General features: G+C 49.2%; 6 protein-coding genes across 6 annotated transcripts; 4 read left to right on the forward strand and 2 right to left on the reverse strand.

The window, feature by feature from the left end:
* Positions 1-515: 515 nt before the first annotated feature.
* On the forward strand, positions 516-2,984 carry B9G98_03624 (Beta-adaptin-like protein C; the record flags this gene model as incomplete). Its single annotated transcript, XM_024810181.1, has 1 exon — positions 516-2,984. One exon carries the CDS (start codon positions 516-518, stop codon positions 2,982-2,984), a length of 2,469 nt encoding a protein of 822 aa, XP_024665949.1.
* A 4-nt stretch (positions 2,985-2,988) lies between these two features.
* On the reverse strand, positions 2,989-4,449 carry B9G98_03625 (DNA damage-binding protein CMR1; the record flags this gene model as incomplete). The annotated part of the gene is made up of 1 exon (XM_024810182.1): positions 2,989-4,449. The coding sequence occupies one exon, from the start codon at positions 4,447-4,449 to the stop codon at positions 2,989-2,991; it is 1,461 nt and encodes a 486-aa protein (XP_024665950.1).
* Positions 4,450-4,519: 70 nt separating this feature from the next.
* On the forward strand, positions 4,520-4,807 carry B9G98_03626 (hypothetical protein; the record flags this gene model as incomplete). The annotated part of the gene is made up of 1 exon (XM_024810183.1): positions 4,520-4,807. One exon carries the CDS (start codon positions 4,520-4,522, stop codon positions 4,805-4,807), a length of 288 nt encoding a protein of 95 aa, XP_024665951.1.
* A 63-nt stretch (positions 4,808-4,870) lies between these two features.
* B9G98_03627 (Dual specificity protein kinase FUZ7) lies at positions 4,871-5,857 on the reverse strand (the record flags this gene model as incomplete). Its single annotated transcript, XM_024810184.1, has 1 exon — positions 4,871-5,857. One exon carries the CDS (start codon positions 5,855-5,857, stop codon positions 4,871-4,873), a length of 987 nt encoding a protein of 328 aa, XP_024665952.1.
* Positions 5,858-6,506: 649 nt separating this feature from the next.
* On the forward strand, positions 6,507-8,231 carry B9G98_03628 (ATP-dependent RNA helicase DHH1; the record flags this gene model as incomplete). The annotated part of the gene is made up of 1 exon (XM_024810185.1): positions 6,507-8,231. The coding sequence occupies one exon, from the start codon at positions 6,507-6,509 to the stop codon at positions 8,229-8,231; it is 1,725 nt and encodes a 574-aa protein (XP_024665953.1).
* A 489-nt stretch (positions 8,232-8,720) lies between these two features.
* B9G98_03629 (Elongation factor 3) lies at positions 8,721-11,885 on the forward strand (the record flags this gene model as incomplete). The annotated part of the gene is made up of 1 exon (XM_024810186.1): positions 8,721-11,885. One exon carries the CDS (start codon positions 8,721-8,723, stop codon positions 11,883-11,885), a length of 3,165 nt encoding a protein of 1,054 aa, XP_024665954.1.
* Positions 11,886-11,898: the final 13 nt, after the last annotated feature.

Here is an 11,898-nt window from a genome sequence, read left to right on the forward strand (position 1 = left end):
TGTCTGAAAGAAAAGCTCGTGATGCATGGAATTCTTGCATGTTAAGATGTCCGTTCGTATGCATTTACTAATCAGCCGAGCCGATATGCACACTGCAGTGGAGAGAGTGCTAGGCGCAGAAACTCGATAATGAACGTGTTTGAACTGCGCACTCCAGGATTTGGAAAAAGCATCTAGACGGGTAAAAAGGAGCAGGACTAGATATTAAACCTATGTTGAGCTCGAGGCAGCGTATTAAAGCACCATCATGTCGGCTTATCATTGTTTGGCCGGTAGGCACCGTTCACTGAGTATTCACACCACCAAAAATCACGCTACTAATCTGCTTCAAGTGAACAACGAGGATAGCCCGCAGGTCTATATAGCTTTCTACATACAGGCACGCATACCACGACGAAACTTACTTTCGGAGAATAAACTGCAAATTCAATGCAGATATCACGGCCGGGCACACTCTTTTAATAGCATCCTAAGTATAGCGGTTCTGGCCCACCTGCACGATCCTTAGGTAACATATGCAGGCGCGGTCCAAGCAGTTGAAAAATACTAAGTTCCCAGATGTTGACACCCAATGGCTGTTCGGGTGCATATTGTGTTTGGCTTTAGTGTTTGTTGATCCTACGGCAACCCGTTGCTGGATTTGGGAGCAAATTTTAGGTATCACACAATACCCCACATTATACCCCACAGGGATTAGTAGCTGGCTAAAGCTCCCAAGTTGCAGAGAACTCGAGAGTAATCACATCGCCATGTCACAGTGGGAAAAGCGAATCCGCGACCTGTTCAGAACGGCGCCCAGAGGTGAGACGTCCGAGCTTCGCAAAGGTCTTGTCTCACAGTACGCTCATGAACGTAAAGATGCCATCGAGAGAACCATTCATGCCATGACATTGGGCAAGGATGTTAGCGGCTTGTTCCCTGACATTCTTAAGAACCTGGCTACTCACGATCTCGAACAGAAGAAATTGGTCTATTTATATCTCATGAACTACGCGAAAACACACCCGGAGCTCTGCATTCTTGCGGTGAATACCTTTGTTCAAGACACTGAGGATCCGAATCCACTAGTTAGGGCTCTTGCCATCCGCACTATGGGCTGCATCCGTGTCGATAAAATGGTTGACTATATGAACATACCTTTACAAAAGACCTTGAAAGATGAAAACCCGTATGTTCGCAAGACAGCCGCAATTTGTGTCGCGAAACTATTCGATCTGAACTCTCAACTCGCTATCGAGGAGGGTTTCGTTGAAGAGTTGCAAAACCTTATGGATGATGCAAACCCCATGGTTGTGGCGAATGCGGTTTCAGCACTCGCAGAGATCCAAGATGCCGCACCACAGACCAAGTGTTTCGAAATCACAAGTACCGTCCTGGTAAAACTTTTGGCCGCGTTGAACGAGTGTACGGAATGGGGCCGTATCTCTATTCTCACCGCCCTGGCTGATTACAAGGCCGAAAACGCTGAAGAGTCTGGCCATATCTGTGACCGCGTTGTGCCGCAGTTCCAGCATGTCAATCCTAGCGTTGTTTTGGCAGCCATCAAAGCAGCCATTGCCCACATGCCCAGCCAGCCTAATGATGTTCAAGAGACCTTGAAACGTAAAATGAGCTCTCCACTAGTAACTCTTTTGTCCACTCCTCCAGAGTTGCAGTACGTCGCGCTGCGCAATATTCGAATCATTTTGCAAAAGTACCCCTCGATTGCCGCCAAGGAGTTGCGTGTATTTTACTGTAAATACAACGACCCATTATATCTCAAGCTAGAAAAAGTTGAGATTATGGTGAATTTGGCGACTGAAAACAATGTCAAGCAGCTCATTGCAGAGTTGAACGAGTACTGCCACGAGGTGGACATGGAGTTCGTTCGTAGAGCGATTCGCGCCTTGGGCCAATGTGCAATCAAGCTAGAAAGCTGTGCTCCTGCTGTCGTTGATTGTTTACTGGATCTTCTGGACAATAAGATTTCTTATATCGATCAAGAGGTCATGATTGTTATGCGTGATATTTTGCGCAAGTACCCTGCGTTTGAAGACGCCATCCCACGCTTATGCGATAGTATAGAAGAGATCGATGAGCCTGAGAGTAGGGCAGCTATTGTTTGGATTCTTGGTGAGTACTCTGATAAAATTCCGCCCATCAAGTCTCTCATCGCACCGTTTTGCAGATCCTTCTTGGAAGAAGGCACCCAGGTTCAGCTTCAAGTTTTGACTGCTGCTGTCAAGCTCTATATTAAACGTCCCGACGAAGGGAAGGAGCTTATTCACGAGCTCTTACAAACAGCAACGTCAAAGAGCGATAATGCTGACATTCGCGACCGCGCCTATGTATACTGGCGAATTTTGTCTAGTGATCCTGCGGTTGCCAAAAAGATTGTTCTGGCTGAGCGTCCTATTATTGAGACAACTATTGAAAAAATGCCAGAGAGTTTATTGAACGAGCTTTTGGGTGAGATCTCTACCCTTGCCAGTGTCTATCACAAATCTCCTGCAAACTTTATGGGCCGTGGTAGATACGGCTCGGACGAAGTACAAAAGCGCGCGTTGGAAGAACAGCGTCAAGCCAAGGATGAATTGAACGACGATAATCTGCTTGATCTTGATAGTGGTGAGCCTGCCAAGAGCGATTTGAACATGCTCACAGACATTTTCATGAACCAGCCTAGCAGTAATAATTCTGCCACAACAGGTGCTGCAAACAGTGCCAGCGACGATATTCTATCCTTGTTTGCTTCCGTTACTGCGCCTGTGCCCACTCCATCGGGCGGCTCTTCTGGTGCGGCTCCTTCGGCAGACCCTTTCAACTTTAGTTCGCTGAACATCCAACCCACAAAGCCGTCACCGTCTCTAGTGGCAGCTGTCACAACCAGCACCACTTCGTCCAACGGCTCATTTGATGACCTCTTTGGTTCGCAAAGTGCATCTGTACCCCCACCGACTACCTCTGGTGGAGATTCAAAAAACGACTTGCTAGACTTATTCTAAATGATTACTCGTCTTTAACTTCTTTTTTAGCGTCCGAAGGCATGAATAGATTAATTTTTCCTGAGGCAGTCCCCCCCGCAAGCCAGTTCTCTGTGCGATGGAATTGGACGACTGCTGGCACTGCACTCATGCCGTACCCATCCAGATGGGCAATTTGCTGCCCAGTATTAGAGAATACGTCAATGTAACGCTTCATATTACCGATAGTGAACTTCTGAATGCCGTCTCGCGGTCTCTCGTGCCACCGGGCTTTGAAAATGGAAACCCACCGACCGGTTTGACAGTTGTGTTTGATGCGTACGGAAGGCTGTAGCTCGATGTTTTCGGACATCTCCCAATCGCTTGGAATGTCGATAACATTGACCGTGTCGTCATACCCATTGCAAACAATCTGGCCCGCAGTGTTCCATGAAGCCGCACTAACACTCAATCTCGAGTGATACTGTCCATATAGCTCTACCTTTTCGTTACGAATGTCCCAAACCTTCAGCGTTCGGTCTAAGCTTGCTGTTGCAATTTGATATGGATTCATTGGGTTTACTGCAAAACCACCAATCTTCTTTTCATGCAACTCTTGAGCAGGCTTTTGAGTACTTGCTCGTAAATCGACTTTTCCAAAATCACCTTGTAGAGTGGTGTAGTATAACGTGTTTGTATCCACGAGCGCTATATCGGAAACACCGATGGGATCATGGGGGTTAGAGTCGTAGATGAACGCTTCGGTACTTTTCGCGGCCGGAAGCTCCAATTTTCTGACGGAGCCGTCATAAGAGGCAGTATAAATCCGAGTGGGGTTCTCTGGATCAACAAGAATTGTTGCAATTGAGCCGGTATGCGTCTGGAAGCTCAAAACCCCCTCGTCGTCGGGTCTAGAGGTGTCCCAAATTCCCAATTCACCGGTTTTGTCACCTGCCAAAACCATTGGCTTCTCGGCTGACGGGTGAAATGCAATCGAATATATACGTGCCTGTGTGAGCTTGAAGTCTCGCTCGTCCAATGTGAGATTTGCGAACTCCTCTCTAGCGGCAGCCAAGGTCTTATCGGTTACGGGGATACTGTCGAAGAAGTCGCCTTGGGACAATTTTGAGCCGAAACTTCCCAGAATATCAAGAGCTTGCTCCCATTTGCCTTCTCCCACAACCTGCTGAAGCTTAATTTCGCCCTCTTTCCTTGCTCGTTCTCGCTCTACTTTCAGCTTGACCTCGTCCTCCAATTGCGCCTTCGCGACGTCATATTCGTCTTCAATTTTCACTCCCTCGAGTCTGCGGGATTTGCGTCGCGGCAGTTCCTCTGTTGACTTTTTTTTGTCTTGAGCAGCCTTTACAGATCTTTGGCTGGCGGGTTTTTTCGGTTTTGGACTGCCTCCAAACGCGGCATTGCTCAATTCCTGAAGCTGTAAATCTCGCAGCAGTTTCTGATTGCGTTCTATATTCGCTTCCCTTTGCTTTTCAAGGTCACTCACCATTTTCACACGTCACTAATTGAACCAGATTAAACCCTTCCGTTTGTCATCGGGGGCGATCTCCCACTTTTAAATGTCGAATATTCTCAAAATCTTCCAAAAGAATAAAGAACAGCAGCCGATAGAGCAAGAAGAGTGTCTTGGCTGTCTTCTAACTGCTGCCACCGTTATGACTTTCGGTGGTGCTTATTTGGCCAGTGGCATGGTATTCTACAACAAGGGTCAGCCTCTTCCTGATGTGACGCCGACCTACAAGTTTGGCGTGCGAGCTGCCGGAGGAGCAGTTACATTGTTTGGATTCTATCGAGCGTATCAAGCGTATGATTTCTATAGCAAACACGGCTGGGGAGGATTTCAATAGCGGGCTCCAAAAAACGTTGTACATAATATATATTAGCCACCACCTGCTCAAAGTTCGTTCAAATTAAACCCGTGGCAACTTGGCAGCCCATTCGAGCAAGTTGCCCGGGTTTTGTTTTCCCATTATGTAGAAGGAAGTGTTCCTTAACTCTCTTGGAGTCATTCGTTTCTCTGCTTCCATCAGACAGCGTTGAACAAACTGCTTAGAAGCATCAGAGAAATTTGCTGGAAGGCTAGGCGGGGGTTCTTCCACGATTCTTTGCAAGAGCTCGAAAAGAGACAGCGGCGACACTGAGTTGTTGTCACCAGATGCAAAGGGGAATCGGCCTAGAGCCAACTCTACTAGCACAAGACCCAACGACCAGACATCGCCGGCTGCTGTGTACTGGCTTCCTTTGATTCTTTCGGGAGACATGTATGTTGACGTGCCCACAAACGTTTCAGCCAACGAGTCGATTAGCACACCAGAGACACCGAAATCACACAATTTGATTTCTCCACGGGAATTAACGAGAATGTTTGATGGTTTGAGATCACGGTGTGTGATATTAAGGTCTTTCAGGTAGTTGATCCCATCCACGACGGCTGCATTCACACTGGCCAATATATCTTCAGGAAACGGGCCTATTGCCTTGTAAATTTTGTCGAGAGAACCACAATCCATGAATTCCATGCAAATAGTCACAGACTTGGGTTCCACGATTTGTCCATAGTATTTTACGATAAAGTCAGAGTCACATACCCGCAGAGTCTCAAGCTCTTGGGCGATGGCCTTTTGAACTTTCATATTGGACTCCAAATTAATGAGTTTCTTCGCCATATACGTATTAGTTGGCGGATGGTAGACTTTATAAACTGTCCCACCATTGCCGTAGCCGAGTTCTGCGACCACCTGCAACTCGTCTTGGAGAGGGTAGACGTCAAACTCGACTCCAGGTTTGAGGGAGTCTTGACTTAACGGTGCATCTGCAACAGGCATCTGTGCATGTGGATCAAGCTGGAGGTGCTTGAAGTTCTTGCGGCGTAGAGTTTTCGGAGTTGGTATCATCATGCAATAAATATGGCCCAATGTTTCAGGTGGTAAACAAGTTATAGCTTGAGTGGATTTTGAGGTAGCACCGTGAAGCAAGATCACAGCGAGGCACCAGAGAAAGGAAAATCAGCCAGCCGAAATTAAAAGTTTATAATCTGGGGAAATTCGTTGGCCAAGCTGAGTTGTTGGAGATTCAAACTTTAACAGCAACCAAGTGGGGCAAAAACTCCACAATTGGTGCAATAAATAACAGAAAATTGGACCAAAAACCCAGGCACTGTTTTCTGGAGCCTTGTTATTAACCTTTCTGTCAATGAAATCGAGGCACAGGTTGTCACGGTCCGGTGAGGCGGATAGGACGTTGTGTGAAATCCACTGACGGATGATGCGCCGACAGAGGGCGCGCAGTCTAACCGAGAGTTACCCTACCCTCATTAAAGAGGGGATTAGAACCACAACCTGGCGTTAGGTGGAAGGCGAAGATTAGTAACTGGGATCGCTCCACCTCAAGACACCTTTATATTCTATTTGAACTAGAACATCCGCCGCAAACAGTTTGTGCCCCAAACCTGCGGAATCGTGTGAAAACAAAAGAGACACTGTGGTCACAACCTATCTGATACATCCACCGGTCTTTTATCCCAAAACACCCAGCCATTGAATCCAAATGAGTGAACTCGTTGAAGGAATGAAAGCGGCTTCTCTAGACGACTGGAAGTCGCAACTTAAGCTTCCCAAAAAAGACACACGCCCACAAACTGAAGACGTTACTGCCACAAAGGGCACAGGGTTTGAAGATCTTGATCTTAAGCGTGAGTTGCTGATGGGCATTTTTGAGGCTGGCTTCGAAAAGCCCTCACCTATTCAGGAAGAGGCTATCCCCATTGCCCTTGCCGGCCGTGACATTCTGGCTCGTGCAAAGAATGGAACTGGCAAGACAGCAGCTTTTGCTATCCCCGCGCTTCAGCAGGTCCATCCGGCTCTGAACAAAACGCAAGCCCTCATCCTCACCCCTACTCGTGAGCTTGCTTTGCAGACCTCTCAGGTCTGCCGTACTTTAGCAAAGCATCTCGGTATCAATATCATGGTCACAACTGGCGGAACATCGCTGCGCGATGATATTATCCGCTTGAACGAAACAGTGCATGTGATTGTCGGCACCCCTGGCCGAGTACTAGATCTTGCCAGCCGTAAAATTGTTGACCTTAGCGAATGCCCCCTGTTTATTATGGATGAGGCTGATAAGCTGCTAAGTCGTGAGTTCACCACAGTAATCGAGCAGTTATTGGCCTTTTTCCCTAAGGACCGTCAAACCCTACTGTTCTCGGCAACTTTCCCTCTGGCCGTTAAACATTTCACGACTAAACATCTCAACAAGCCATATGAGATTAATTTAATGGATGAGCTCACTCTTCGCGGTATCACGCAGTATTATGCCTTCGTCGAAGAGAGTCAAAAACTGCGATGCCTCAACACCTTGTTCTCCAAACTGCAAATCAACCAGAGCATCATTTTTTGCAACTCGACCTCTCGTGTTGAGCTACTTGCTCGTAAAATCACTGAACTTGGGTACTCTTGTTATTATTCTCACGCTCGTATGCCCCAGGATGCCCGTAACAAGGTATTCCATGAATTCCGCAATGGAGGCTGCCGCAACCTTGTATGCACCGATTTACTTACTCGTGGTATCGATATTCAGGCTGTGAATGTCGTTATCAATTTTGATTTCCCCAAGACTGCTGAAACTTATCTCCATCGGATTGGCCGATCTGGCCGATTCGGTCACTTGGGTCTGGCTATCAACCTTGTTAGCTGGAACGACCGCTTTAACCTCTACCGTATTGAGCAGGAGCTCGGTGTTGAAATCAAACCCATCCCTGCTCAAATTGATGGTGCGCTTTACGTTGCCAACGATAGTTCTGTGATCCCAACTCCTATGAGTGCTCGTGACCCTAGACCCAAAGCCAAGGTCGCCGAGAAGGGCTCTGATGAGCCCAGCCACACAAACGGAAAACAGGGCAAGCAAAGCAAGCGCAACAGCCCCGACCACAATTCTTGGCCGAAAGAGGCCTCCGCCTCTTCTCCCTCTCTTGCTCAGAAGGCATCTACCCCTTCTAGTCAACCAGCCCAACCACCTGCTTCCACGCCCAACGCACAAGCAAACCAGCAGGGAGTCCCTGTTCAGCAAGGCCAGATGCCCAACCAGTTTGCATACTACGGTATGCAACCGGGAGCCATGCCCAGTGGCCAACTACCTCAGGGGCCTCAGTATGGCCAGCAAGGAGCACAACAACAGCAATATCCGTATGCTCAAATGCCATATGGCTATCAGATGCCCTACAATGGCTACGGCTACCCCATGAACGCTTATCAAGCGCCGAACCCGCAGTGAGGGTGTCGCCCAGGGGGGCCAATTGGTAGCAATTGAATACTATACTCGTCACTTTCGTTTAATATCAGTCTTTTGCATATGCTTTATCTAGTGTCAATAAGCTACTTGCCCACCCCCAGGCTGTTCATAGGGAAACCCCACCCACAGCTCATGCCTTCTAGGATTAAAAACCTAGACCCACACGAAAAGGGAACCTTTGGTAAGCCAATAAGCAACGTGTAATTTTTCACGCGATGAAAAAAAAGCCTAACTTGGGAAACCTAAAGAATAAATTTGGAAGAAAGTTTGCTAGATGTGCACAATTCACACAAGCAATTAAGGTTGTGGAGTCCTGGGTCAATTCGCAAATAAATTTATAATTTCATCGCCACCGCGGGCCTTCTGTCCTGTAGAAAAGTAAAAAGCACACACAAGGTTAGGGTCGAAAATTTTTTTCAGAGTATATAACAATTTGGCTTAGTATAGGGAAATTTTCTACCGGTAATCTCAATGTCTGCTGCGGCTGAGAAAAACAACTCCAACCAAATCCTCTCGGAGCTGTTCGAGAAGCTGGTCATTTCCACTGACGATAACCGCAGTGAGAATGTCCACTCTGTTGCCAGTTTCGTGAACGGTCCTATTGAGGAACATGATCTCCCCGAGGAGTTCTTTGCCAACCTCAAGGGTGCCTTGACCAACAAGAAGGATGCTGCCAAGCGCCTTAATGCGGTTGCCGCCATCAAGGGTATCGCTGACTCTAACCAGCTTGCCCCCAGCGTTGAGCCTCTGTTGGTTGCCTTGACCAGCGATGTTCTTGCCTTGGCTGGTGACAAGGACGCCGTCATCCGTGACGAGGCCACTGCTGCCGTCAAGCACATTGCTTCTAACGTCACTCCCCGTGCTGTCAAGGCCTTGATTCCCCACTTGATTGACTCTGTCCACGACAGTGGCGCCAAGTGGACCCAGAAGACCGCTGCCTTGGAGGCTATCTCCGTTTTGGTCGACTCTGCCCGCGACCAGGTTGCTCTGCGCATGACTGAGCTTATCCCCGTCCTTTCTGAGGCTATGTGGGATACCAAGAAGGAGGTCAAGGCTTCTGCCACTTCCACTGCCACCAAGGCCACCGACACTGTCGATAACAAGGATATTGAGAAGTTCATTCCCGCCCTTATCTCATGTATCTCCAACCCCAAGGAGGTCCCCGAGACTGTTCACTTGCTCGGTGCCACCACCTTCGTTTCCGAGGTCACCACCGCCACCCTTTCTATCATGGTTCCTTTGCTGTCCCGTGGTTTGGTCGAGCGTGAGACTTCCATCAAGCGTAAGGCTGCCGTCATTATCGATAACATGTGCAAGCTTGTCGACGATCCCCAGGTTGTTGCTCCTTTCTTGCCCAAGCTTTACCCTGCTTTGAAGAAGAACTACGACACCATTGCCGACCCCGAGGCCCGTAACGTTACTCTTCGTGCCATCAACACCCTCAAGCGTGTTGGTGAGATCGGTGCTGATGACAAGATTCCCGAGGTCTCCACTGCCGGTGATGTTGCTGTCAACCGTGCTATTATCGACGATCTGCTCAAGGACAAGAAGGTCGATAAGCGCTACAACGTCATCATTGACTACGCTGCTGCTATTGCCGGTGACCTCATTGATGAGCGCAAGATTGATGAGATCGAGTGGGTTGAGTCCCTCCGCCCCTTCTTGGTTGTTCTCTTGCACTCCCAGGAGGCCAGCGACCTCATCTCTGAGCTTAACAAGCGTGCCGTTGCCAACATCCCCGGTACTGCTGTCTTCGACGAAGAGGACGACGAGGGTGAGGATCTGTGCAACTGTGAGTTCTCTCTTGCTTACGGTGCCAAGATTCTGCTTAACCGCACTCAGCTCCGTCTCAAGCGCAACCGTCGTTACGGTTTGGTCGGCCCCAACGGTGCTGGTAAGTCTACTCTGATGCGTGCTATTGCTAACGGCCAGGTCGAGGGCTTCCCCTCCCAGGACGTTCTTAAGACCGTCTACGTCGAGCACGACATCGATGGCACTCACGCTGATACCAACGTTGTTGAGTACGTTCTTGCCACTACTGGCGATACTGTCGGCTCTGAAGAGGAGGTTCGCGCTCAGCTCATTGACTTCGGCTTCACCGACGAGATGACCCGCATGCCCATCACCTCCCTTTCGGGTGGTTGGAAGATGAAGTTGGCCCTTGCTACCGCTGTGTTGCGTAAGGCTGACATTCTCTTGCTCGATGAGCCCACTAACCATTTGGATACCGTCAACGTTGCTTGGCTCGAGAACTACCTCATGACCTGTGGTATCACCTCCATCATTGTGTCCCACGACTCTGGTTTCCTCGACAAGATCTGTCAGTACGTTATCAATTACGAGCGCTTCAAGCTTCGTAAGTACAAGGGTAACTTGACTGAGTTCGTCAAGAAGTACCCCCCTGGACGCTCCTACTTCGAGCTTGGTGCCTCTGAGGTTGAGTTCCGCTTCCCTGAGCCCGGTTTCCTTGAGGGTGTCAAGACCAAGCAAAAGGCTATTGTCAAGGTCTCCAACATGACCTTCCAGTACCCCGGTACTTCCCGCCCCCAGATCCAGGACATCACCTTCCAGTGCTCTTTGTCCTCTCGTATTGCCGTCATTGGTCCTAATGGTGCTGGTAAGTCCACTCTTATCAACGTTTTGACTGGTGAGTTGCTGCCCACTTCTGGTGATGTCTACGTCCACGAGAACTGCCGTATTGCCTACATCAAGCAGCACGCTTTCGCCCACATTGATAACCACTTGGACAAGACTCCTTCCGAGTACATCCAATGGCGTTTCCAGACTGGTGAGGACCGTGAGACCATGGACCGTGCCAACCGTCAAATCGATGAGAGCGACGAGGCTGCTATGAACAAGATCTACAAGATTGAGGGTACCCAGCGCCGTGTCGCCGAGGTCTTGGCTCGTCGTAAGTTCAAGAACTCTTACGAGTACGAGTGCTCTTTCTTGCTCGGTGACAACATCGGCATGAAGTCTGAGCGCTGGATCCCCATGGGTTCCGTCGACAACGCCTGGATCCCCCGCTCCGAGCTTATTGAGTCCCACTCCAAGCAGGTCGCTGAGGTTGATATGAAGGAGGCTCTTGCTTCTGGTCAGTTCCGTCCTCTTACCCGTAAGGAGATCGAGACCCACTGCGAGATGTTGGGTCTGGATGCCGAGCTGGTCTCGCACTCGCGTATCCGCGGTCTTTCCGGCGGTCAGAAGGTCAAGCTTGTGTTGGCCGCTTGTACTTGGCAGCGCCCTCACTTGATCGTCCTTGATGAGCCCACCAACTACTTGGATCGTGACTCTCTTGGTGCCCTCTCCAAAGCCCTTAAGGCCTTCGAGGGTGGTATTGTCATCATTACCCACTCTGCTGAGTTCACTCGTGACATCACCGATGAGGTCTGGGCCGTCCTTGACGGTAAGATGACTCCTTCCGGCCACAACTGGGTTCAGGGCCAGGGCTCCGGCCCCCGTCTTGAGTCCAAGGACGACGAGGAGGAGAAGTTCGACGCTCTCGGCAACAAGATCGAGACTAAGAAGAAGGTCAAGAAGTTGTCGGCCGCCGAGCTCCGTAAGAAGAAGAAGGAGCGCATGAAGAAGAAGAAGGAGTTGGGCGATGCCTACGTCTCTTCTGATGACGAGTTTTAAGTAAAATTCACGA

Source organism: Wickerhamiella sorbophila (genome assembly GCF_002251995.1).
Source record: "Wickerhamiella sorbophila strain DS02 chromosome Unknown contig2, whole genome shotgun sequence".
Classification (NCBI taxonomy): Eukaryota; Fungi; Ascomycota; class Dipodascomycetes; order Dipodascales; family Trichomonascaceae; genus Wickerhamiella; species Wickerhamiella sorbophila.